At 36.7% G+C, this 26748-nt stretch overlaps 1 protein-coding gene across 3 annotated transcripts in view; it reads left to right on the forward strand.

Annotated features, from left to right (window-relative positions):
• LOC140457888 (protein O-mannosyl-transferase TMTC2-like) overlaps window positions 1–20594 on the forward strand; it is a 185195-nt gene extending 164601 nt beyond the window's left edge. For all 3 annotated transcript variants that reach the window (XM_072551631.1, XM_072551630.1, XM_072551632.1), the window contains exons 10-12: window positions 1145–1259; window positions 10558–10621; window positions 18538–20594. In XM_072551631.1, coding sequence (XP_072407732.1) covers window positions 1145–1259; window positions 10558–10621; window positions 18538–18723 — 365 coding nt within the window. In that variant the 3' untranslated portion in view covers window positions 18724–20594. The remainder of the gene's footprint in view (window positions 1–1144; window positions 1260–10557; window positions 10622–18537) is intronic.
• Window positions 20595–26748: the final 6154 nt, after the last annotated feature.

Here is a 26748-nt window from a genome sequence, read left to right on the forward strand (position 1 = left end):
TACCAAGGAGAATTCTCTTGCTTTCCTTTACAACTGTGCCATGGCATCCTTCAGGACCTCATTCAGTTTAAAATGTATCTGAAAGCCAACACTGCTGACAATGGAGCATTCCCATAACGTTGCACAGATTATGTCCCATCCCTGGAGTGGACTTGAACACACAGCCCTCTGCCTCAATGCAAGTGTACGTTGAACCAAGGTTGGTGTCTCTCCGAATTTAGTGTTCAGAGGTCATTTTCAATCTCATATTAGTGGAAGTGAAATCAATTTAATAGCTTGATTAAAAGCCAGATTTCATACATTAAAATAAATACTGATCATTAGTTTTAAAAAAAACTCAGAAGCAACAGGGAGCTAAACATAAATAACTAAATTGTACTGTCCCAAATTTTAAGATCATTTTCAATATGTTTTTCTCTAAAGTTGTTAATCTTATGTTGAAATTTACTAATGCTATTGACATGGTAAAATTGTGGCAGACTTACATTTACTAGTCAGCCCAGGATTTTATACAGTGTTATTAACAAAACATTTCTGCACCTATTTAGTATGAATTTCTGTGCCACATTTTTACTTCAAACAGCTTTTGTATACTGTTCAGGTGCTTAGGAGGTCTTCAGGGCTGTTACTAATTGTATATTTTGTATCCAAAAGAAAAGACACAAAACATTGCAAAACATTGTAAACAGTATTTTTCAGATTATTTGATTGCTTTTCTTAGACAGACAATTTAATATTAAAATATTAGCCATCCTTTATGTAGTGGCTTCTGTGTTGTGTCAGAAAGCTGTGAAAGTGTACACTGCTGTTAAAACCCACTGTATTAAAATTAACTTTTTTCGAATGCTTTCTGTAGAGAAAATCGCCTTAAGATTTGGAATCATGACAGCTGGCTTGGATTCCCTGGTTCTGTTTCTTGCCATCTTTTGACTAGTAAGTGGCAGATGGAGGTGTTGTTTCTTGCAAGCCAAATAGGAATCCCCCAGGAAACCATGGAGTACCAACATGGCTAGATCTTTGTCAGCTTATGGAAAGCTTTGACCCCAGATAGATAGACTGATGATTGAAAAGAAGTTGACACTGTTGATTCTAAGAGCCTTGCTCTGTTCCTAAAAAATACTTGCATTTTTATGTTTTCTCCCAGGTCAGTTTCTGTTAGAAGAATCTCGTTTAATGGAAGCTGCTCAGATGGCAGAGAGAGCAGCTGAACTGGACACCACAGAATTTGATGTTGTCTTTAATGCAGCCCACATGCTCAGGTTAGTTTTTTCTTACTAATGGATTGCATCACGAAATACGTTTTGAATTAGCCTGTTGGACACTATGGATCCTGTTATCTGACATAATTTGGAGGGAAAATAAGCTTTTTTTTCTAAAGAAGAAAGAATTAAGGGCTAATATTTCAATGTGGCAGACTTTCAAATTCATTTTAAAAAGCAGCAGCATCATGCAGTAACTCTGTATCCCTCTGTGCCTAATTTAACTTGGACGTCTTGTATGCTAAAGCATTTTTTAGAAAAACATACGTACTTGATCTATGTGACCTTGTATAGAGCTCTGAAGGGCAGGTTGTAGTAAGTGCTTTGCTGGCATGAAGTATTTGGAGAAAGGAAATGATACACTATATACTTTTACAGCTAGTCTGTCTTCTGATGAAGTTCACTTGTAAATGACCAGTGTAACTTTTTTTGCAATGTGTATAAGCTTTCACTGGGAGTCATAAGTGGAAGGGAAAAAAAAACACAATTGGAAACAATTGCATCCCTTACAAATATTGGTTTCATATGGAGAAAATCATTTCACAAATGACAATACGCAGGTAATCCAGAAAAGTGTGACCCATAATTTGAGTCAATTCTTTCTCCTGGGGCAACAGGCCAACATTAACTGCTGCATTAATTCTTGGTACAATTACATTTAGACTTTGAGGAATAAAAGGAATAACAATTTTTGCTAAAGTAAAATAAAGAATTGATTAGCATTTGATGGAGAAATGCAGGTTTACTTTTAAGCTCGTAACATTCATAATTGCTGCCTTGACCTGACTGGGGAAGTAACTTTTTTGGAATACAATGTCAGATTTCACTTAGGTTTTCTTGTATATGTCTTCACTCATTGTATAAAATTCAAAAGAATGCACTAATCTTGGATAGTGTTGTGGAATAAACAAAAATAGTACACATCTCACCTGATTTAAATGGTCTCATCCGAGCGTAGTTAGCTAAACCTCACAAAAAAGGCTTAAAATTAACAGGAGATTCAACAAGGAGAGACATTTTGCCTGTCTGAGGAGTCTAGAATTGAGGAGCATTGTCTTAGGATATGGTTCAGAGGTTTATTAATCTTTGGAATTCTCAACACACAGGATCTTGGAGGCTCAGTTGATGAGAATATGCAAGGCTAAGATTCACAGAGTTTTTTCGGACACTAATTGGAGAATATGGGAATAGAACAGGAAAGTGAAAATAAGAGAGAAGAATAGCCATGATCTTACTGAATGGTGAAGCAGGCTCGAGGGACCATTTGACTTCCTCCTGCTTTGATTTCTTATGCTACATGAAAACAGGCCTCAGCATATAAAACCAACACCTTGACTGTTGGCAGAATGGGTACTGCATATGATGGAGATTAGAGTCAAGATTAGAGTGGTGCTGGAAAAGCACAACAGGTCAGGCAGCAACCGAGGACAAGGAAAATCGACTTTTCGACCAAAAGCCCTTCATTAGGAAACTGCTTCGGATGCTGTCTGACCTGCTGTGCTTTTCCAGTACCACTCTAATCTTGACCTAATCATTGCTGAGCTGTATCTGGTTCAGGTGGCAAATGGCAAAACTCCATTCCTGGACATTCACCCCTTTTACACTCATCATATTCACTTTGTACCTAATTTAAATAATTTGCAAAGTATTCCATTTATCATTATTACAATGCATAGTACACACAGATATGGTAGGATTTCATTCATTTTCACATTCAAAATTTAAAAAAGCTTAGAAGAATTAACACATACTCACATTGCTTAGGCCATTGTGAAAAGGAATATGTTGACATTGATTTGATTTTCAGTTCCTGGGTGAAAGATTACAATTAATGATAAATAGGTTAGTGCAAATAAGTGCAAATGAATAGCACACAAAAAATGTGCTTCACTTTAATTCCAATTTGAATAGAATTAATTTTCCAATAGAATGTAACTTCAGATTCATAATTATTGTTCACTAAATGTTACATGGAAAGTGTTATAGTTGATAATTTAGCAGTATAACATGGAACAATATGACATTAAGAAGTAATCTTTTTGGCTTCTTGAATAATTGGCTAAATGCTCAGCTAAAGATTTATATTGTTATCATCAGCCACTTCTGTGAAAAATTCATGCTAAGGCCAACTGACCCCCTATCCAATCATTAATGATTCTACGCAATGAACTGAGGATGAGGCCATCAGAACAGTTTCTCATCGTCTCTGGAATACCACACCAAAGTCAGGATGTAAACGTGTTGAATTTATATCATCTTATAGAGGTGCCGGTGTCGGATTGGGGTGGGCAAAGTCAGAAGCCACACAACACCAGGTTATAATCCAACAAGTTTATTTAAAATCACAAGCTTTTGGATTGCTGCTTCTGCGTCAGACGAAGTGCACTTGACTTCTGATTATATCATCTCAGACTGGAGAACTTATCATCAATATTATTGTGAGCATACTCTGCGCTTCATAAGTACAAATATATGTTAGCCTGAAGCTTAGGACTGTATCTTTATGTTTGCTGATGTTGAGGGAGATCAAGGAGAAATGATTATTTTCAGAAATTAACATCATTTGACATGAATGTTAAAAGTATCAGAATTTGAAAATAAACTTGAGGTGAGATCATTCTGTGACTATTGTAAAAGTTTAGATTATAGCTGTAATGAAAACAGTATATCTTTGCTTTGAAGCTTCATTCATATGGCACAACATAGTTTTGGCTTCCATTTCAAAGTAAAATGGCACTAATTGGAGATCAAAGCCATGGGTAAGGATCAAGCCAAGTAAAAACTGTCTGAATGTGAGGCTTGAAGTCACATGTTTTTCTTGGCTTAATAAATTACTGCCCAAATTTCAAAGCGTTTTGCATTCTTGTACTGGCATATTCACACATGTGCATCTTTGATTGGAGGTGACTTTTACAGAGATGAATCATTGCATGAATCTGGTCCATTGATAATGTATTTACTTTGCAGCAAAAATGTAACATATGTCAGCTAAGATTATAAAGTGCAGTTAACCTTGCTAAAAAGGATGTAATGTGTTATATTTTTGTTCCCAGAATATGAACAAGCTTGACAAGGTGATATTTAAATTCATGACTACTTATCCTGAGATATTAAGGCTCAACTACATTGTAATGGAAGAGAAGACAGGGACTGTCAGTTTCTTGCTCTGATGGATATTAGTGAATAAGTTGGTTTTACTGCAAGCCAGTAACCTTTGCACTATTATTTTTGGTATAATCACAAAAATAAGCTAATTTGTGGAATTTAGATTCATAACTTGCTTCAATGAGATTTGAACTTATAACCCAGTTTGCTTTCCAGTCACCACAATGCGACTGTGTCTGTACTGATATTCTTTGCCCTCAAATTTGTCATCTGTTTAATTCCAATCTTGGTCTCCATATTCTTTAATATATCTCTTTTTCAAACAACTATTAATTTCTCTTTTGCGCTCTGCTTCAGTGATGATTTTTGGCAGAGAATTTAACATTGTAAGATGCCTGCTGTGCAAATAAATTTGTTTTGTGATTATGTTACATTTGCTGTCTTTCAAAACGTTTTAGCTGAGCACTCAAAACCCTTCATCACACTGAAAGACTTTTAACTAGTCAACCTCAAACTTCACAACACTAATGTTCAAAATGTTCATCAAAGCAGGATGATAGTACATGCACGTAAATAGACAAAGTGTGGTGAATGAGGCTGGTGAACTACAAGCATGGATAGCAATGTGGGAATATGATTTCTGTGGCAAATCAGAGATGGGGCTTAAAACAGTGATGACTGGGCACTTAAGTACAATGACTTATGCATTCAGTAAAGATATAGAATGAACAATGTGGCAATAATGCTTCGGAGATATGTTGTTATATTGAAAAGAGAGAACGCCTTTGAGGGGCCAAGGGCAGAGTCCATTTGGTTGGAGTTGGGAAGATAAATTGTGGGCATTTTATAGGCCTTCAATTAGTGAGAGCGAGAGGGAGAGAGAAAGAAATCTAAAGGGGATTCACGGGTGTGCAATAACTGTAGACTGGTGGTACTGGAGTGTTTTAATCACCCAGATATTGATTGGAATTATGTTATAGGGTAAGGTAGGGGAGGGAAGGCTGGTGTGCTCAGAACGGTGCTCAGTAAAACTTTCTTGATCAGAATGCTGTCAGTCCAACTGGAAAGGAGGGATTGCTAGGTCTGTTGGCATTTACAAAGGCAAATGTAATGTTAGAATTCATTTCAAGAGGGCTAGAATACAGATATGGATGCTGAGTCTGTATTAGGGCGGCACGGTGGCACAGTGGTTAGCACTGTTGCCTCACAGCGCCAGAGACCTGGGCTCAATTCCCGTCTCAGGTGACTGACTGTGTGGAGTTTGCACGTTCTCCCCGTGTCTGCGTGGGTTTCCTCCGGGTGCTCCGGTTTCCTCCCACAGTCCAAAGATGTGCAGGTTAGGTAAATTGGCCATGCTAAATTGCCCGTAGTGTTAGGTAGATGTAGGGGCATGGGTGGGTTGCGCTTCGGCGGGGCGGTGTGGACTTGTTGGGCCGAAGGGCCTGTTTCCACACTGTAAGTAATCTAATCTAAAATCTAATCTAATCTAATCTAATCTAATCTAATCTAGACTGCATTTGGAATCTTGTAAGCAGTTTTGGGCCCTGGATCTAAGGCAGAATGTGCTGGCTTGGGAGGGTGTCCAGAGGAGGTTTACATGAATAATTCTGGGAATTAAGGACTTGTCCTATGAGGAACAGTTGAGGACTCAGAATTCAGAAGAATGATGGGGGGGATTCTCATTGAAATTTACAGAATACTGAGAGGTCTGCATTGAGTAGACATGGAGAAGATGTTTCCACAAGCAGGGGAGACTAGGACCTGAGGGCACAACATCAGAATGCCGGGATGACCCTTTAGAACTGAGATGAGGAGGAATTTCTTCAGCCTCATTCTACACGTATGTCTTACAGTCTTATCACTGTAAATGAAACTTTAGATTGATAATAGAGATAAATAAGGAACAGTTAAATATAGAGTTTCTAAGTTGGAAGAAGGCAAATCAAAGTGAAATGAGAAGGAACCTAAATTAATAAATGAGATTGATGAGAAAATCTGTAATGGATCAATCTGCGGTTTTTAAAGAGGAGATCCTTCAGGCTAGGTGCATTCCAACAAGGGTAAGAGGCAAGGGAGCCACAAACAAGGCTTCTTAAATATGGTGAAACAGAAAAGGAGGGTGCATCGAGCATGTCTTGTTGAGATTAGAGCCATGTTGAATACCATTGATTGACAGTGGAAGGAAAGATAAAAATAAGACTGAAAAAGAGAGATTATGAGAACAGAATGACAGTAAAATTAAAAGGGAACCCAAAAGTCCTATTACAGCATGAAAATAGGAAGAATGTATTAAGAGATGTATTGTTCTACTGGGGACAAAAGAGACAAATATGTTTTCAGGGGCACAGAAAAGGGCTAGATTATTTAAACTTTTTTTTGTATTGGTATTTAATAAGGTAGACAATTTTGACAAAATATTAGTACAAGCAATGGCAGTGCTGCATTGTGGAAAATGAAAGGAGAAGTTACTGGAAAGCTGGGTCTGCATACAGAAAGCCACTTCATCTGGATGGCTGTGTCTCATTCTGCTAAGGGGGCTGGGATGGAAATAGCAGGAATGCTTGTCTTAATTTTTCAAGCTTCCTTACAGATTGGTCAGGCACCAGAAGGTTGGAGAGTGATACCATTATACAAGAAAAGATGCAAGGACTGTCTTGACAATTACAGACCAATTAATTTATCAACAGTGGTGGACAAGACATTGAAATCTAGAAACAGGGAAGAATCTTCAGTAACATGGAGACATTTGAGTTAATTAACAAGAGCTAAATGGATTTGTAAAAGATAGATAATACTCAGGTAATCTAAATGAATACTTGGGTGAAGTTACAGGGAAGGATAATTACGGTGGATGTTATCTGTCTGGATTTAAGAAAACATTCAACAAAGTACCAGATAAAAGGCTGATTAACAAAATTGAAGCTTATAGAATATGAGAGCCAGTATACAATTGGGTTGGGGAAATTGGTTTAGATCAGAAAGTAGCATATTGTCATAAATTGTTGTTTTTTTGAACTGGTAGAGCAGTGTTGGCAGCGATGTTCCCTAAGGACCAGTATTTATTATCCATCCATAATTTCCCTTATTGTATTGCTCAGTCAGGAGCTGCTTGGGTTCATTGGGCTGAATAAACTTCTTCTCTGCCATAATTGGATCAATGATTCTTAGTTCTTGTACTACTTTTCATAACCATAAGATCCGATTCCAGTAAATCCATCATGAGTCAATGACACACCTTTGCCAATGCTTTTCTATCCTTCTAAATCTGAGTAGTTATTGTGTCACAATTAAGGTCTGGTTTAAATTCAATGTCATTTTGCATCCAGTTGTAAAGTAAGCATTTTGTTTTTCTTTCTTTTAATGGCCTTAAACTTGTGTACTGCAAATGTTTAATGAGCATTTCATGCATCTAGGTCACTCAGTTGTTTTTTTCTCCATTTAACATCAAATAAGTATTACTTTCTGCATCCTTACTTCCAAATTAATCAATTTATACTTTCCTATGCTGAAATATTACCTTCCTGTCTATCCTGCCTGTGTTTTTTTTTACCAGTTTCCCTATGTCCCTACACTCTTCTGACACAGCCCCAATTTCAGCAAATTGCAACATTATTCCTGCAATCCTTTGCTCTACTTCACTGCATATATACTGCAAGGCACAACTCTAAAACTGACACTTTTTGTTGACCACTCAGAACATATTTTCATTCTAATAAACTTTCTTGTGCCGCTTGTTGCTGCTTTCTCCCCACCAATCATCATTTTTTGGACAACCAATGTGTTAGTTGGGTAATTACAGCATCACGGTGGCTCAGTGGTTATCACTGCTGCCTCACAGCACCAGGGACCAGGCTTTGATTCCAGTCTCAGGAGACTGTCTGTGTGATAATTTCACATTCTCCCCGTGTCTGTGTGAGTTTCCTCTGGGTGCTCCAGTTTCCTCCCGCAGTCCAAAGATGGCCGATTAGGTGGATTGGCCACGCTAAATTGTCCATAGTGTCCAGAGATGAGCAGGGTAGATGGGTTAGCCAAGGGAAATGCAGGAATGGGGTGGATCTAGGTGGGATGTTTTTCACAGGGTTAGTGTAGGCTGAATGGCCTGCTTCTAGCTGGTGGGATTCCATGAGGTAAAGTTTCTGTTGCTAAGTTTCACTTTTCAAAACATCTCTGCTGAAGTAACAAGGTAAATGTTCAATTTGTCAGCTGGCTGTAAAATTGGCTCACAGAACGACTGCCCACTATAAGAACAAACTGATTTTCTTCTCTAGTTTTATGCCTGAGCAGTAAATTGTGTGTTCAGTAGCAGACTTTACTCAGTTGATAAAACTTTATTGTAAATATTTTAGTTGTATTTTCTTCTCTAAATGATCATTAATTATTTGCTATATTTCATCAGGCCAGCAAAAGACCTTGATCATAGGGTCTGAACTGTTAATAGCTCTCAATTGGGTATATTAAAGCCAGAAATAAAACATTAATCTACTTTATTGTTCCAATAGATTTCTATTTGGCATCTAATATTATGAATAATAATATTGTTTCTCATATGGGACCTTTTCTTGGAACTGGCGTAACTGGCTAGTGTTGAAAGATTTTCTTCCATTGCTGTTCATCGATGTTCAATTTCTCGATGAAACAGTAACAGAGACATTCAAAACTTTTGGCAGGAGACTGTTTGTGAGGTGAATGAGCACTATGACGCAAAGCACCTTTAAACTTAATTATTTTCTTAATTTGTTTCTAAGAATTCTGTGAAATGCTGGAGAATTATGGAAATATATTCAGAGGGCATGACAAATGATGCTCGTCTTCTACCCTTCCTGCCAACTACTAAACACAATCTCCAACTTCAACTCATCAAACATAGCGGTGCCATAAATGTGGTCAAATGTTTAAACAAAGCTGTGAAACAATCTAGTAACTGATAATGTTCTCAGTAGGGCAGCGCATACTTTTTTACGAAAACATTATGGTGTAAGTTACTTCGCCCAGGAAGGTTTCTATAGGTCCTAAATTGATGAGTCTTATTATCAGACTGATAATAGGCCTGCTAAATGTGGATTCGAAGTGAGAGAAAGATCAATCAAGGTTCCAACTCCTGATGCAAAAAGCAACGCAATGCACTGCTGACAAAAGGAAAAAATACAGAAAATTATAGAAAGATCCAGAAGGTTTGGTAGTATCATTGGTGAGAGAAACAAAGTTAACATTTCAAATACAATGTCACCAATCTGAAATGAATGTCACTAAACCAGCTGTGTATTTGCAGTATTTTTGGTTTTTATCCAACTCCTGGTCTACTCAATGGATCCTGTTGGAAGGTGCATGCTAATGCATAAATGGGAGGTGGTGGCATATTTGCAATGTCACTGGCATTGTAATCCAGTAATCCCAAATTAATGTGTAGTCGATGGTTCACATCCCAACATGAAGAAATTTGAATTCACTGATAATATTGAATTGAAAAAGAAGTTCAATAATGATGCTGTAAACACTCAATTGATGTAAAAACACACCTGGTTCACTAAAGGGAAGGAAATATGCCTGGTCAGGCCTACATGTGGCCCACGGCAACGTGCCCCTAAAATTTGACAACATTCTGGTCGATTAGGGATGGGCTATAAATGTTGGCCTAGTCAGTAACACCTGCATCCCTTGAATGAATTGAAAATGTATGGCATGGGGACAGAACCTAGCTTTGTTCTGATGCTCTGTACTTGTGTTGCAGCCTTGGCTCATAAATGATCACCTGAAAAGTGTTGGCACCAAAGAATTAATTGTCAACATTGCCTGAACTCAAAGAAGGAAGGAAAACAGTGAAAGGTGTATCCAGGTTTAATGCTTTGAGCACTACAGGTGTTTCTGGTATGCTTCTTAAAAGAACAATAGTGCAATAGAATTTGCACAAAACCTTTGCTGATACTTTGAATCGTTGGGGTATTTTCATTTAAATACAATTTAGAACACAGTAATTATATCTGTAACAAGTAACAGTTTCAGGGAGATGTCCTTCATGTGGAAAGTACAATACCTGACTGGCTTTCCCATGGTATGTGATGCGTTTGCTGCACTGTCCTCCATGTTAAACATCTGGTAGCACTGTCAGCTCTACTATATGAAATGTAAACCGTTTTTATGACACGTGTCTGAAGTCAGATTTCATTTCATTTGAAAACTGTTTTTTGTTCATCAGACAAGCTGGCCTGAATGCAGCAGCTGAGAAACATTATGGATTGGCAGCAGGACTGCGACCCAACGTAAGTGAATACAGCCATAACCAGAACAGCGACATCCCATGATCAGTACAAACCTCTATATATTACATCATCTGAAAACAATGCCCCACCCCTCCCCCATTAAATGCATTTAAAGTTGCGGTTACACAGCATTATGAGTTTGGGACCAGTGGCACTGCCAGAAAGAACTGTTACATTGTTTGGTTGAGGAACTATACTATTGAAGGACAGAACTCTGTGTATGCCTATAAGCATGTTTGATGCTCTTTCACCTGACAGAGACTTTATGAAAAAGGATGTTTGTTTTCTCAATTTTGTTTTACAAAAAGAATGTGGTAATTTTATAAAGTGTTCCAGCAGGACTAACTTTTCTAATTTGCCTCAGTTCTGCTCTGAAGTATATTCCACATAATATTGAGCTCAGATGGTGTGAGAAAGCCTCTCTGAGGGGCCTCCTGATATTGAACTCCAGATTTAGATGTTGTCCTGATGCTGGAGTCTTGCTGCGACTTTCATGCTGATACACAGTGGAAACCGCACCCTAAATTCCTAAATCTCTGTTTCAACATTTCAGAACTATGTGGATACATATGAGAAATTCTCATGAGGAATGCTACATTGCAGAAAATAATATATTTCAAAGCATGATATTTTGCACTCTTTTTAATTGGATGGTCTAGATTACAAAGTGTGATAATATTTGCATTGACTACCCCCGCAGATACAGGAACTGTTGATAGGGAACCTGCGGTGAAAAGAATTAGAGTAATAGACTGCTAAATTAACAGTTTGCAAGAAATTATATTTAATTATGAACTTAACACATAATTCCAGAACTTATGTGGTAAAACCACAGCTGTATAAACACTATACATTAGTGCTGGAATGCTGTAAACAGATACACAATTAAATGTACTTTTATCTATAGTTAGAAGTCATTATTTTGGTCTGAACCACAAGCATTTGTTACATGTCAAGAAATGTTACAATACTTATTCTGTAAAAATCCTTATTCAGGGTTGATCTAAATAGTTCACATTACTTTTAGACATCATCAATGGGAGGCAGTAAAAGACATTATTACAAAAAAATGGGTTTTCATGCATAAAACTTTAAACTTTTCATGCATAAAACATTAACAACTGTGTAAGTCACAAGAAAATCTGTTATATCAGTGATATTGGTAAGCTGAAGTGCTATTTATAATTTTGATCAGACTTATTTTCATGTTGCGATGTTTGACTTTGAGCCAACATGACAAAACAAGTATCACAGTAGGGTGCTTTTGTGATGATACTCAATCTACATTTTCAAAGGACGTGCTTCTCTCAAAAGTTTTGCATGAGGACACTAAATAATTTTGATATGTATGGTGTGATATATTTGATGAAACGTATTATTATGAGATTTTGCTGAATATCAACTTCTTTACTAGCTCAATGAGCTTCCTCATGATTATTCAATTGAAACCAAGACCCATTACAAGTTACTCTGAACTTGGAAGTTCACCTAATGTCCTGGGTATATTTATGTAGAAATTGTATTTTCAAAATTTTTTGTTGTTGGAAATTTTCAGGAATATAAATCCAATGAGAAAACCAACATCTATTCTGTATATGCTAATGGGTTGGCAAGTGGACTGTGACTGGTAGAGGCGTTGCCATGGGCAATGGATAAATTAATGATGATTGACAGTTAACAACCAGGCTTGTTTAAATTTTAAATCAGCAGGTTCAGGGCCAATAGCTGTTCTGCCCTCTGAGGGTTACATCAATGCCAAATGATATGCTGATTCGTTCATGTCCAGCTTTTCCAGCCTCTGATATACATGCACCTTGGAGGTCTATGCAGCAATTGGTTTCGTTAGAGAGAATGTAAATGAGGACAGTATGCTCAGAAATAGGTCAGCAAATGTCTGTCACCTTGAGTTGAAACAGCCATAGTGTGCATGCATATTCTTCCTATCTTCCTATTAAAAATTTGACCTTGTATATTGACATATTCAGCTTTCAGTGTTGCAAGTGCACCACACTGCCAGCTTGACTGACAATCTTAAACTCTTTGCACACTCATGATTATCCACTCATGATTCTTCACTTTGCAGAATCACATCTAGTATTATATACCATGTTGCAAGATTTACAAATGTGTGCAAATTGGGTGTGGTCAGTACCTTGCATTTTGCAATAGCCAAAGCAATATGTTGCTCGTTATAATTCTCCAGTCTTTGGGATGTATGGCCTACATATACTGGCTGTAAAATTCATCATTTGTGTAATAGGCAGAGTGACTTGTTTGGCTTGATGGCAGCATCCTGCGTTTTTAGCAACACTCAAGTTCCTTACTCCCAAACAATTATTTTTATATTGTTAAGCAGCTCCCTCCATGTATTGAAAAAGTATTAATTGGTTTACCTCCAAGTTATGAGGTGAATTTGTGAGAAAAATGTTTCAAGAAATATTTGTCTTCCTCCAGGCTGTTACTCAATACTTGAACAGATGTCAGTCACATGCTAGCCTCTTAGCTTGATTAATGAATGTGGTTAGAATCAGGATAAAGCAGTTAGTTGCTGCCAGGAGGCTTTAGACTTTATTGCCTAAAATATTAGGTAGGCTGACATATTATGCTGAGGGCAAATGTCCATCAAATTGCAAAATGAATCCAATGTGACCCATTGCAGACATTGAATTGCTGGCCATGGCTTCTTCTTCACTCATGAATATTGTGTCATGAATGGGCTTTAGTTAAGAAGGTTTTGATAGGAGTAGGCCTTTTTTTATTATTTACATTTTAGCTGTCAGTAGCATCTCATTTGTCTCTGAAGTCTGTTTAAACTTCCATCCTGTATATTTCATGAAAACAGCTGAATGTTGGTCATCTTAGCATTGGCCCAGTCCCAAAAACAAAGACTTGCTAAAGTCTTTCTTACCTTCAAATTTGATTTTTCTCCCCTCAGTTCCCTCCTTATTGAACTTCGTTCTTTTAAAATTCCATCATAAAAGAAATAATAAATTTACATTTGTTTGATATTTTAAATGCAGGCATGCTTCCCAATCAATAATTACTTTTGAAGTGTTATTGTTAAGCAAGTAAATACAACAAGTTGCAGACAGCAAGGTCCCACATACAGCTATGGCTAAGCAAACAAAGTCTGTCTCAATAATATTGATGAGGATAAATGTAGCCAGGACATTGAGTAAACTTCCTTGCTCTTGTTGAATACTAACTTTTTTTTTAACATTTTTACTTGTATTCGTCTTGCATTTTCCTTGTTCTTTACTCATTTTTATTTTCACTGATTTATTGGCTTCTTTTATCCTTTATTTAAATTTTATACTCCCAATATCACCTACAAACCTGTTTATGATTTAATTTAGGTGGCTGTCTTTAGCTTAGTGGCAAAATGTTAGCCTCTAATTCAGAAGATCACTTCCCACTGGATCCTGAATATATAATCTGGGTTTACATCATACAGTATTGATAGATTATTACAGTTTTGGTGGTCCAACTTTTAGATGAGCCGTTAAATCAAGATCCCAATTTTTTCCCACAAAATATTTGAATTTGGCACTAATTGTCATAAAACTGACCGTTTCCCATAAACGAACTGCAGAATGGCAGAATAATGTCATAATAATGAGTTTTTCTGAAATAGTGAGAGGTTTACGCCACATTAAAACACCAGCTTGTATTTATATAGCACCATAACATTAGTAGAACATCCTAGGACACTACACAGCAACATTATCAAACATTAGAGTACTGATTGCAGCTGACAAAATGTGACCAAAACATAAACTACATTATTTTGAAGCACTTAACATGTCTCACATGAATGATTCTAAAATTTACAAAATAAAATTTAAAAACTGGGTGCATACACTGCAGTTATCCAGCGCTAATGTTGTAAGAAGATCCTTCAAGGAATTAGTAGTGAAGTTACAACGACTACTTGCATAGCATCGATTTTATATAAAGTACAGAGCCACACTAAAAGCAATGATGCACTGCAACAGAACAATGAAGGAACTAAAGAAACTGATATCAGAAGTTTTACTGTATTTCCTCTGTGACTTTTTATATAACTGTCTTTCTGTTGAGCATTCAACCTTTTCCCTGCAGTCTACATGCACATGATTTTGAACAGCTGCATTTAGAGAAACTGTTTCTCCAACATCTGCTAATTTACTTTCTCTTCTGTGCCTGAAAAAGAGCACTTTGAAGTTCTGTCTGAAATGCATTAAGCAAAAAGTTAAGTGTATTCTTACATTTTGTTTTTGTGATGCCTACATTGAATTCAGTACTTTTGAAATACCCTCCTTGTGCCTTTAATGCCATGACCCAGATAACATATGTGTGTTAATGGAAAACCAATGTATTTGTACTTTTTATCTGAAGTATTGTGACAAACCTTTGCTTCGCCCGTCAGAACTATGTGGGTAGTAAAATTTTTTACTGTAAATTGTTTCTATCCAATGTCATTTCATACAAACAATCACAGGATACTCAGTCTAGAGTTACACCTTCAGGCAAAGCACAAAAATTATAATAAAAAGGTCTGCATAGTTTGTAAATCTCTGTGGTCAGTGGAGCTTTGCAGACTGGAATCAGTTTGTTGCTATTCAAATTTGTTGAATATTATATCGTTTGTATTAACAGAGATGCCAAACATGGAATTCTGTGCATGCCAGACTGACAATTACCAGTTATTTTTGCATGACTCCGAACACTACATTGAGTAACAAATATAGAGCCAGATGGAGGTTGCCATGTACTATGCAGAAAGAATCAAAATCGTAATAAAAAAAGTTTTAGGTAGAACATGATTGATTTGACCACCCAGAAATGGACTTGGCCAAGGCTATCCGGCATTTGACTGTCAATCAGTAGCCGGAGGGACTTTCTGACCCCTGCACCTACAACAAATACAACTTAACAGTTGGTTAATAGTTTATTTACCAAATGGCACAAACACAACAGAATTTAATAGATTCACGTCATTAACATTGATCCTGTACAGCTAGAAATCAATTATGTTGTCTCATTATATTTGTGTATTCTAGTCCCAGTTTATATTTAGCTTGATTAGCTTGTGTAAACTAATGCCTAAAAAGTGTCACCCCCTATCTAACCCCAGTTTCATTCTGCGGTTGGTTCACTGTGTCTATAGCTGATATTATTTTGGGATGGACATAAAAAGAATCAAAAAGACATTATTTGACAACAGACTCTAAGTTGACCCAACCATCTTGATTTTACTTGTCTATATGATCATTGCATAGCAGCAGCCTGATGATTAATTTACTGTGTTGTGGACCTCAAGCTGTTCATGAGTTTGGTATCTTTTCAGTTGACGTTGCATTTGTTTGCTCTTTAGCTGATTTTATAAAACATCTCATCCGCAGGAAGTGAAGCAAGCCTTTTGATCATTTGACCATAAAAGCTGTAGGTGGTGTCATTTTTTAATATAAGTCTAGCAGTAGTGGATTATTGAACTCCAGCATTAATGATTGGTGGGGGTGAAAAGTTCCATAAGCTGCATTCAATAAAAAACAATCTGTTTGAGAAACTTCGATATACATTTATTTCCCATTCTATTGCCCATTCGTCTTGTGACCTGCAAAGCATACAAACATAATGAAGGTGACATATATCCTGAAGCAAATATAATGTCAGAGATTGTTTGCAAAGAAAATGAATGAGCAAATCAAGTTGAAAAGAAGGCTCTGTGAATTGTGTATGTGATCAACAGGGTTTCCTATTCAGTACTTGGAGGGTTAGGCATTCCTTTTGACAACTTGTCTTTGCCACTGACGATGCATGGCAACAGAGGGGATAAAGATGAGAGAAATGTTTTTGGCTGGAGGTTGTCCCAGAAACAAAGTGTTTTGTGAAACTGAAGACTAATGGTTGAAAACCAAGACGGTTGTGTGAATGTCTCAGATGTGGTCATATCCTTCTTCATAAACCAGCAGGAAATTTGGCTGCATACCAATTCTTCCTATCCTTTTTGACAATGAATAAATATGGTTCACCCAAGTATATTAAATGAATGAAATTAGGAGCAACTTTGCAGTTGTAACTCTCACCTCGAACTTCAAGTGCTGTCATATCACAGGCCACTAAAAATAATAGGCATGGGTGTTACAGATGTTTGAAGTAATTTGCTACTTTTTAAAGAGATCCCTTGGATACAGATGCCTCCAAATACAAATGATGAGGATTTTGGCAAAAGTAGCAGAAACTCTCTTTATATGAAATTTGAATTTTCTGAGCTACACAACCGTGTTGATACGAAGTTTGATAAAGCTGCCAGCAGGGTTGTGCAGTCCACATGCCAATGTTTGTCGATAACAAATGAGGTAACAAACCAGAACCGTTCTTAGATGTTATACAATCTACTGCAGGTGATTCTTTCAGCCATATACAGTGGACACAAATTCTTGAAGGAGTGGGAGAAATTCCGAATTTCTAATTCCTAATTGACCAAATAATTCCAAACGAACCTAACCCTAACCCTATCACAGATCCTTCCTGTCTGCCTGGGTGCAGTAGCAGCCACAGATTGCCCTGCAGAACTAGTTCCCCTCACTACTATGATGACTAGCTGAAAACTTTTGAATTTACCTTCTTTCGAACATGTTAAGAGCTATCTCCAGCTGTAGTACCATCTCTTTTAGTTAAATTATATTGCAGCCTATTGCTCCTGTCAGGCTGGAAGACCTATACTTGGCCTTCCAGGTTCTAAAGCCTGCTTAACCCTTCATTAAGCAGTTGGCCTGTTTCAAGGCTGCTGATGAGATGCCTTCGCTAAAGTCACTGCGGGGGAGTGTTTAGACCTTTGTTTCCAGCCCCTGGGCATTTTTCCTGTTCCTGCGTCTGGTAACAATGGGGCCAACAAACAAACTAAAGAGCCACTCACACTGAAGAATTTTCTCAGGTGGCACACAAGAAAGTAAAAACGCTGATTTCACTTCACTTTTTTTATTAGTTTCGCATACAGCAAAACTGATTGTGATCATGTATGTGGGATTAATGTGAAAACTGAAAGACCATAAACACAACATTTAAACAAACACTCCTTTTAAGAAAGTGGAATTTTATCATTATAGACAAAATTAACATTCTACAACACACATTAGTTTTTCAGGGCAAGAGATCTTGTTAAGCAGTAATTAAGAACTTAGTACATTGTTAAATACCTAACTACACATTATTTCATATGGCCTAATCTTTCAAAAGGTTTTTACAGCAGCACCAGCAGCAAAATAAAATAGTTCATGCCAATTATAAGTGATTTCAAAAGTTTCCATCTGTCGGGAATTTAACCAAACACCATGTGCTACAGCAAAGAATTATATACAGCAACATCTGAACCTCTGTATTTATTAGCACATGTGATGATGGTAAAAGTTGTTGTCAGTTTTACACTTTTAATTCTGGCATTTGCTAAATGTTTTACCATCAATATGACAAATTCTATGGACTCAAACCTACCATGAAAATGAATCTATGTGCATTCAGCATTTATATTCACCTTTACTCTTCAATGGCTTGTACAACTTGCTGGTGTTTTACAAAATGAAATGCTGAATATAACAGCAGCTTAAGACATAAGACCATGCAGCATTGCACTTACAGTACAATCACTGGCTTTGATATATCATAGTTTTATTCCCAGGGTCATTTTTGAAGTGATGAGTTATTTTTAAAATAATATTGGTCTGAAATGTGTGCTGTTTAAGAAAATACAGATCACTACTCTGGAGCCAATTAATTTTGAATTCTACACAATAGTATTTGAATTAAAATGTTCATAAACTGATCTGGTGAAGAATTGATTCATATAAGCAATTGTTCATATAACACCCCTCTCTGTACTCACTATTTTTTCAGTATGTCTGATTTTCCTCTAACTCCATTCTCTTTTCTGAAAGTACCCTGTAGCATTGATGAACCTGGGAGCCATTCTTCACCTGAATGGAAAACTGCAGGAGGCTGAAGCTAATTACCTCAGAGCTCTTCAACTCAAGCCTGATGATACCATTACCCAGTCCAACCTTCGCAAACTGCGGAACATCATGGAGAAACAAGGCTTGAATGTGCAAAAAAAAAGACCTTAAACAAATAGACTATTGAAATATTAAACTAGAAGGAATCAGCAAATGTCTGCAGGCCGTATATCTTTTAGTTGCTATCCTGGCAATGGCCTCCAGACTGACCACACTGGAGTTTGCAGAATCAATGGAAAGGCATTTGGTTACGATGGGATATGCCAGCTGCACTCACTGACCGAACATAGCCAGAAGCTCTTGCATCTTTCTAAGCAAGAGAGGGGGTGTTCCACATATTTCTCCAGCTATAATTTCCCTAATTGTTTAGAAGATTTAATCAAAAATGATTTTGTTCGAGATCTGAGCAGTTGTCCAAATGATTAGACTCTTGCCAATCCACTTGGCATACTAGCCTTCAATAATATACCAAGGTCCAGATGAGCTGAAAGCAGAGAGGAGATCCCCATTTCTTAGGTAGGCCAATTGCTACATGCCTTTTGTTTCATCTGGGGCATTTGTGGGTACTGCCCTTTACAAAGTTAATAGAAAGCTCCCAGACAGATGGAAAACTGGCATTGGAGGGGTTGAAGGTGGTGGATTTGACAGGTCTTTGCTGGAATTCTGTCCTTTGATTTAACAAAAGCTTGGTCCCCCTTGGTTCTGCCTACCGGCAGATAATCAGAGCACTTAGTAAATCAGATTAGTGAATAACTAATACTTTTTGGATGATGATTAATATGGTTAACAAATTATTTTTCTCATTAAGAACATGTCAGTCTCAATCCCTGCCACTGAAATACATTGCCTTGTTCACATAGTTGATGCTGAAAATATCCATCCACTCTGCATCTCTGAATAGCTGTTACTTATGCTATAACTGACTACTTAATTTTTATGAGCAAGTTGCAGACAGTGCACAGTGCCCATGGATTTACCAAATTATTGAAGATTTTGTGAATAATAGCAGGTACCTCTCAAGGCTAATGTAACTGTGGAGGGTTCTGATAGGTTATCAGTACAATAACTATCAGAGCTTAAGGTCGAGTATTTGTAAAGTGTGCCCACGTCTGCATAGGTATCTTTCGTGTTTGATATGTTATGTATCGTTCTGAAGTACTGTAAACAATTGTGCATAGACAACTTTGATGTTGGTTTTCACAAAACTGATATTGGGCCATTTCATTGACTATGAGTTACTGTAATTAAAAGGGAAAGAGAAAGAAAACATTAAATTGTATCTCAATCTCCTGTAGCAATAGCAGAATACCTTTATAAAATGTTATTGAATTCAAATTCAAAGACATATTTGTTGGTACTTTACAGATAAAAGGAAATAAATCAAGACCTGCATTTGTTCTACTGATATTTCTATTTCAGTTTCTTTACATTTGTTATCGTTCTAATAACTGAAGACATTCAGTTGATTTTACTGGCCATACTAGAGCAGATGTATTTTCATGACTTCTGAGTCACAACACAAAGCCATCACTTTGCATCCATACTTTTCTCATTTAAATCAAACAGCAGGGACTTTTTCTTCTTTTGTGTGATTGCGTGGCACAAGTGACTAATTGCTCTGACTTTGTTGGCATTGTGTTGTAGCAATGATTCATTCATGGGTCTGTCCAAGAGTTAAGGGTGAAACCTAAGCCATGTGGGGGGAGAATTCCTCTCTTCCCAGCCAATGCTTTCAGGTTCTGAGAAAAGCTGATAATTATTACATTTGTGTTGCTGCTCAGGGATTGCATACAGTGGAGTAATTCCAGATGGTGCTAAAGAGCACAGGGCGTGTTTACTAAATTAAAAGTTTTATTTTTTGAAATTGTTCTATTTGTATAAATTATCCAAATTTGTAGATGTGTTTCCTTTTGTATAACGACTGTGTACATGCCAACACACAAGCTTTCCCCAATAAAAAAATGCAGTGATGGAAAACGCAACTCACGAGTGTTTGTGGTTTTTATAATTATACTTCACAGCATACTGTTTGACAATATGCCTTGCAACAAATGTTGCAGAGAAAAAAAAACCTAACATAATTAAGCAGAATAAGAATGGCGTCATTAAGTGAAAATGATGTGTGACAAATGTATTAGAATTTTTTGATAAGACACCTCACAGGATAGGTAAAGGGCAGCCAATAGATTCAACATTTGTATTTCCAAAAGGTGTGCAATAAGATACCTGCACTTTGGCAGGATGAACACAAGATGTTATTTAAGTGGAGAAAGACTTGCAGAGAAATACAACAAAGATGATCTTTGGGGGTTCTCATGTATGAATCACAAAAAAAAGCATTCAAATATAACAGGTAAGAGGTAAAGCAAATGGCCTTTTATTTCAAAGCAATTGCAGTCTAAAAATAGGGAGGGCTTTCTAAACACCACATGACATGAATAAGACAACACCTGGAATACTGTGAACATTTTTGTATTGCTTATCTAAGGAAAAAATGTACTGACCCAAAATAAAACCAAAGAGCTGTGGATGCTGGAAATCTGAAACAAAAAAAAACCCAAAAATTTCTGGAGAAACTTAGCAGGTCTGGCAGCATCTGTAGAGAGAAAGTATACTTAACATTTCAGGTCCAGTAACTGTTGTTCAGAACTGGTAGGGCCGTGGAGGCAATGGCCTACTTGTGCTATTGCTAGATTATTCATCCAGACACTCAGCTAATGTTCTGAGGACCTGGGTTTGAATTCTGCCATGTCAGAAGATGAAGTTTTAATTCAATAATAATCTGAAATTAAGAATCTACTAATGACTATGAAACCATTGTCGATTTTTGGAAAAGTCCATCTTGTTCACTAGTGTCCTTCAGGGAAGGAAATCTGCCATCCTCCCTTGGCCTGGCTTACATGTGACTTCAGAACCATAGCAATGTGGTTGATATTCAACTGGCATCTGTAATGAACTGAGCAAGCCACTCAGTTAAAGGCAACTATGGATGGGCAATAAGTGCTGGCCAATCAGTGAAGCCCATATGCCATGAATAAATTAAAAAAGAAATCATTGGACCAGAATCATTAACTCTGCTTTCTCTCCAAACCTACTGAATTTCTGCAGCAATTTCAGTTTATGCTGTGAGGCATTGGAGACAGTCCAGATAAAGTTCCCTAGGTTGATCTCAGGTTTGGCATGATTTTCTTCTGGAGATAGACTGAGAAGGGTGGGCTTGTATTCATAAGAGTATCGAAGAAAGAGAGGCAACCTTATGAAACAGATAAGATTCAAACAGACTAGATGTAAAGATGTTATTTCCCCTGCAGGAATCTAGGACCAGGCAGTCCAATCTCAGAATAAAGGGTCACCCAGTGAAGTAAGAGGTGGTAAATCTGTGGAGTTCTTTACTGCAGTGGCTGTAAAGACTGAGACAGTAAGTATGAGAGTTCTTTTAAATTAGAAAGGGAATCAAGGGTTATGGGAAACAGGCAGGAAAATGGAGTTGAGGATTATTAGATCAGCCATGATCTCATTGAACGGTGGATCAGATTTAATGTGCTGAATGGCCTACATCTGCTCCAAAGTTTTATGGTCTTATCATCCAAGAGTTACTGCCTAACATAAACAAGCCCCTGTTAACACTTTGGATCGGACATTTGGATAAATGATCGTATTATACATTGCAATAAACTGCAATGACGCAAAGCCAACAGAAATGTTGGGCATTGTAGTTACCATTATTAAAAAATACTATAAAAAAACATAAGTATATAATCTAACAATAAACAAGTGACACATTAATTCCTGACCAACGTACATGTGATATTAAAGACAAGTGTGTTGCTGTTGTCATTTATTCAATATTTTTAATATTTCTTAATTATGACATGTTTAAAATATCATTTGAAGTCAGCTTCTATTTGGATCTATCATAAATATTTACAGAAAAAGTATTCCCATTGTTACTAAACCAAATCTGATATGATACAAAATGTAAAAATTTTAATTTATTTATTCTGTTAGGAAACCATTCCTTATACATTATAATTTTAATTTAGCAGAAATGTTTCAAACATCAGAAAAATTGTTGGAAAGTGTTCCATGGAAGACTTTATAACTGTTGATGATGTGACTTTCTGTTTCTTTTTAACATTTGAATAGTGTGTAATCTCACATATTATAGTCATTTCCCACACACTCAAATACCACTCCGCTCAGAGGGGAAAATAGGAGACATAATATAGATGCCACACTATTGTGCCTGTAAGGGAAAATGCTCTGTGAATGGAATTAGATTTGACTGTACCCTGCTTTATATATATGCATCAGTACATTTCCTTTCATGGCAAAGAGGGAACTTTGCATTAATGTTTTGATTTTTCAGTGGAACCCACTAGAAAATCTCTGTGGGGACCTTATATAACACAATTAGATTTTATTTGTTCTTTAAAGAATACTTCACAGAAAAGACTTGTGCTACACAGATGCTTTTCCATCTGCTAACAGAACATTTGTGGCAAGGCAGCTGACTAGTAATATTAATTGGCTAATATGTATGACATTCCCTAATGGGCTAAAATGGTGCTGAGCACCATAAACTGTTATTGTATGTCCAGCAAATTTGCCTGAGAACATGCCAGAGCATGAAAAAAATTAATATATTTTGCTGTGAACTGTTGCCCTAAATATTTTGAGCAATTTCCTTTTAATGAAGCCATTGGATGGAATAAAAGAGATCTTGAAAAACATGTGAAGACACAGGTGTTACACATATGGGTTTCTTGGTTTAAAAAGCAGTGACACTTCTTTCCCTGGATCAAAGTCTTTGCTTAAATTAAATTACCCGATAATAAATTGAATTCTGTGGAAAGTTCTTTGAAATCTGTGATAGGTGCATTCCATTAGGCAACAATTTAAATGGACTAAGCAATTTCCTTGACACTTGTGCAGAACGAAAATGATCTGAGTTATAAATTATTTGACTGGATATTAAATTTACCTCAATAAAATGACACAATCCACTTTTCTTCACAACTAACTCTTTTGCATGAAAGCAGCCATTTGTATTTTATTTTAGTTGTTTGATACACCATAGTTTCTTTGATCCATTTACTTGCATTAATTTCTGTAGCTGCCTTTCTGAACCATAATTACTAAATGTACTCAAAACACTACTTGAGTCCATAGTGGCAACTCTAATAAAGCGGCTACATAAAAAGATATGTTACATTTGTATCAGTGAGAGCCAAGCATTCCAGAAGAATGGTAAGAACATCTATATCAGAATGAGGAGAAGATTAATTGGAAATAAATGCGTGTATTGAATACATTGCCCTAGTAATACTGAAAAACAAATTAAATGCTGTGCTGTCCCTATTAATAATTGGTTCCACTTGCAATTCAACTGTCACGATCATATTTCTTACTGATTAAAGATATATATTTATTGTTCACCCAAAGTAAATTAAAAACTCAAATTAATTTTCATTTTTATTTCCAGATTCTGTAAATGTTAGGATTGCATTTTCATTCTTTTCTAAAACTGTGGCTAGATCTATAATGCTTGACTGATGCTTCTGTTCTGCCTTTGCCGACTTGCTGGCTTTTTTTGTTAATTCTGTTATTCATGAAATTTCTGCTTTTTGTTTTCATTCCTAAATTAAAAATGGTTGGGATTTTTGCCTCAAAGAATGTTTTGAGTTTCTTTTGTTGTTGATTTATAGTGAGTTAGGCTCAAGTCTAACCAATAGCTTAGATAAGAATGTGTGATTTAGTGGCAGTAGTCAGCCCATGAGCCTGCTCCACCATGTAATAAAATCAAGGCTCACCTGAATAGTCCAGAATCCCAACTATTGTTGAAAACCTTTCACCTCCTCACTTATCATGAATGTAATTATTTCTGCCTTAAAAATATTTAAAGATTCTGCTCCCATTGCCATTTGAGGAAGAGAGTTCCCTTGACTCATAGCATCTTTACTAATAGCTTCTAACTAACATCCACACGAAGTTCAGCTAATTAGAGTGTAGTTTCCTGCTTTCTAACTCACTCCTTTTTGGTACAAAGGTGCAACATTCACAACATTTTCCAATCTAAAGGAACCTTCTCTGAATCTATTGCACGTTGGAAAATTAAAACCAGCCCATCAACTACCTCACAGGTCAGTTCTTTTTAGAGCCTTGGATGTATGGGATTGCCACCCTGCAGCCTCAACAATTTTCTCAGAACCAATTGCCAATGAATGTATTTTCTTCAGTTCCTTACTCCCTCTACATCCTTCTATTTCTCTCTTAGTTATATTTCTGAGATCTTATTTGTCTCCTCCAAAGTAATGATCAATGCAAAAGCTATTTGTTCAATTCTTCTACCATCTCCTTACTTTCCATCACTAATTCCTCAGATGTACTGTCTGTACAATCAATACTCGCTTTCTTTTTAAATATCAAAAGAATTTCCTAATATCTGTTTTTATATTTCTAGTGAGCTTTCTCCCATACTCTATTTTTCCCCTCCTGATTAATCTTTTAATCAATCTTTGTTGTTTCTTATAATTTGTCCCATTTTCTGACTTGCTTCCCATGTTGCACAACTGTATTGCTTTTCCTTTAACTCTGATGCTTTTCTTTTAGCTAATCATCAATGGAAGATCATTCCCTTGGAATTTTCTTTCCAGTTGGAATGTATCTATCTGTGCATTCTGAAATACTTACCTTAGAGTGACCATGCTACTCAGTGCTGAGGCCTCAACTTTTTATAATTTATATAAATGACTTGAGTGAAGTGACTAAAGATCCGGTTGCTAAATTTGCTGTTGATACAAAGATAGGCAGAAAACTAAGCTATAAAGAGAATATGAGGAAGCTACAGGAGGATACAGATGGGTTACATATGTAGGCAAAGATCTGACAAATGGAGTATCATTTAGGGAAATATAAAATTATCCATGTCGGTAGGAATTTTTTCTAACACATAAAGATATTATCCACATGTTGAGAGATTGTAGAGCTTTGAGAGGGATTTAGGTGTTCTAGTTCATGAATCTTGGAAAGTTAGTATGCACGTACAACAAATATTTAGGAAAACTAAAAGAATATTAATTGCAAGGAGAATTGAATACAAAAGAAGGGATGTTATGTTTCATTAATATAGGGCACTTGCAAAACCACATTTGGAGTGCTTTGTACAGTATTGAGTTACCTTATTTAGGATATATATAAATACATTGTAAGCAGTTCAGAGGTTTATTAGACTAATACTTGGAATGGGTGGATTGTTGTCTGAGGACAGGCTAGACTTATATCTGCTAGGCTTTAGAAGAGTAAGAGGTCACTGGATTGAATTATACAAGATCCTTTGGGGACTTGACAGGGTAAGCATGGAAAACACCTTTCCAGTCTTGAGAGAATCTAGAGCTGTGGACAAAATTTAAAAACAATGGATCACCTATGTAAGACAGAGATGAGGAAATGTTTTTGCTCTCAGAGCTGAATCTTTGGAAGTCTCTTCTTCAAAAGGTAGTTGAAGCAGCACCTTTGCATTTTTAAGGCAGAAGTAGATAGATTTTTGATAAGCAAAGGAGTGCAAGATTATTCAGAATTACTAGAAATGTGGAGTTGAGTTTACAATCCAATCAGCCATGGTCTTAATATATAATGGAGTAGATTCAAGCAGTAAATGATCCACTCCTGCTCCTAACGTATTTGTATGGTCCCTAACAACACTCTGGCAACAATATTGAAGACGTGCTCCAGAGCTTGTCACACCCCTATGAAAACTGTTCCAGTATGGCTAAAACACTGGCACCTATTTAACAAAGTAGAAAATTGATCAGATGTACCTGGTACACAAAAAACAAGATAAATCCAAATTGGCTAATTACTGCCCTGTCTGTCTATTCTTGATCATCAGTAAGGTGATGGAAGGTGTTATCAACAGTGCTATCAAGCAGCGCTTGTTTAGGAATAACCTACTCACTTGTGTTCAGTTTAAATTCCCATCAGGTGACTCAGCACCTGACCTAATTAAGGCTTTAGTTAAAAAAAAACAGACTGAAGAACTAAATTCCAGAGGTGAGGTGAGATAACTGCAGTTGACAATAAGGCCATATTTGACAGAGAGTGAGCCCTAGAAAAATGGGAATCCATGGGAATCAA

Source organism: Chiloscyllium punctatum, chromosome 32 (assembly GCF_047496795.1).
Source record: "Chiloscyllium punctatum isolate Juve2018m chromosome 32, sChiPun1.3, whole genome shotgun sequence".
Lineage (NCBI taxonomy): Eukaryota > Metazoa > Chordata > Chondrichthyes > Orectolobiformes > Hemiscylliidae > Chiloscyllium > Chiloscyllium punctatum.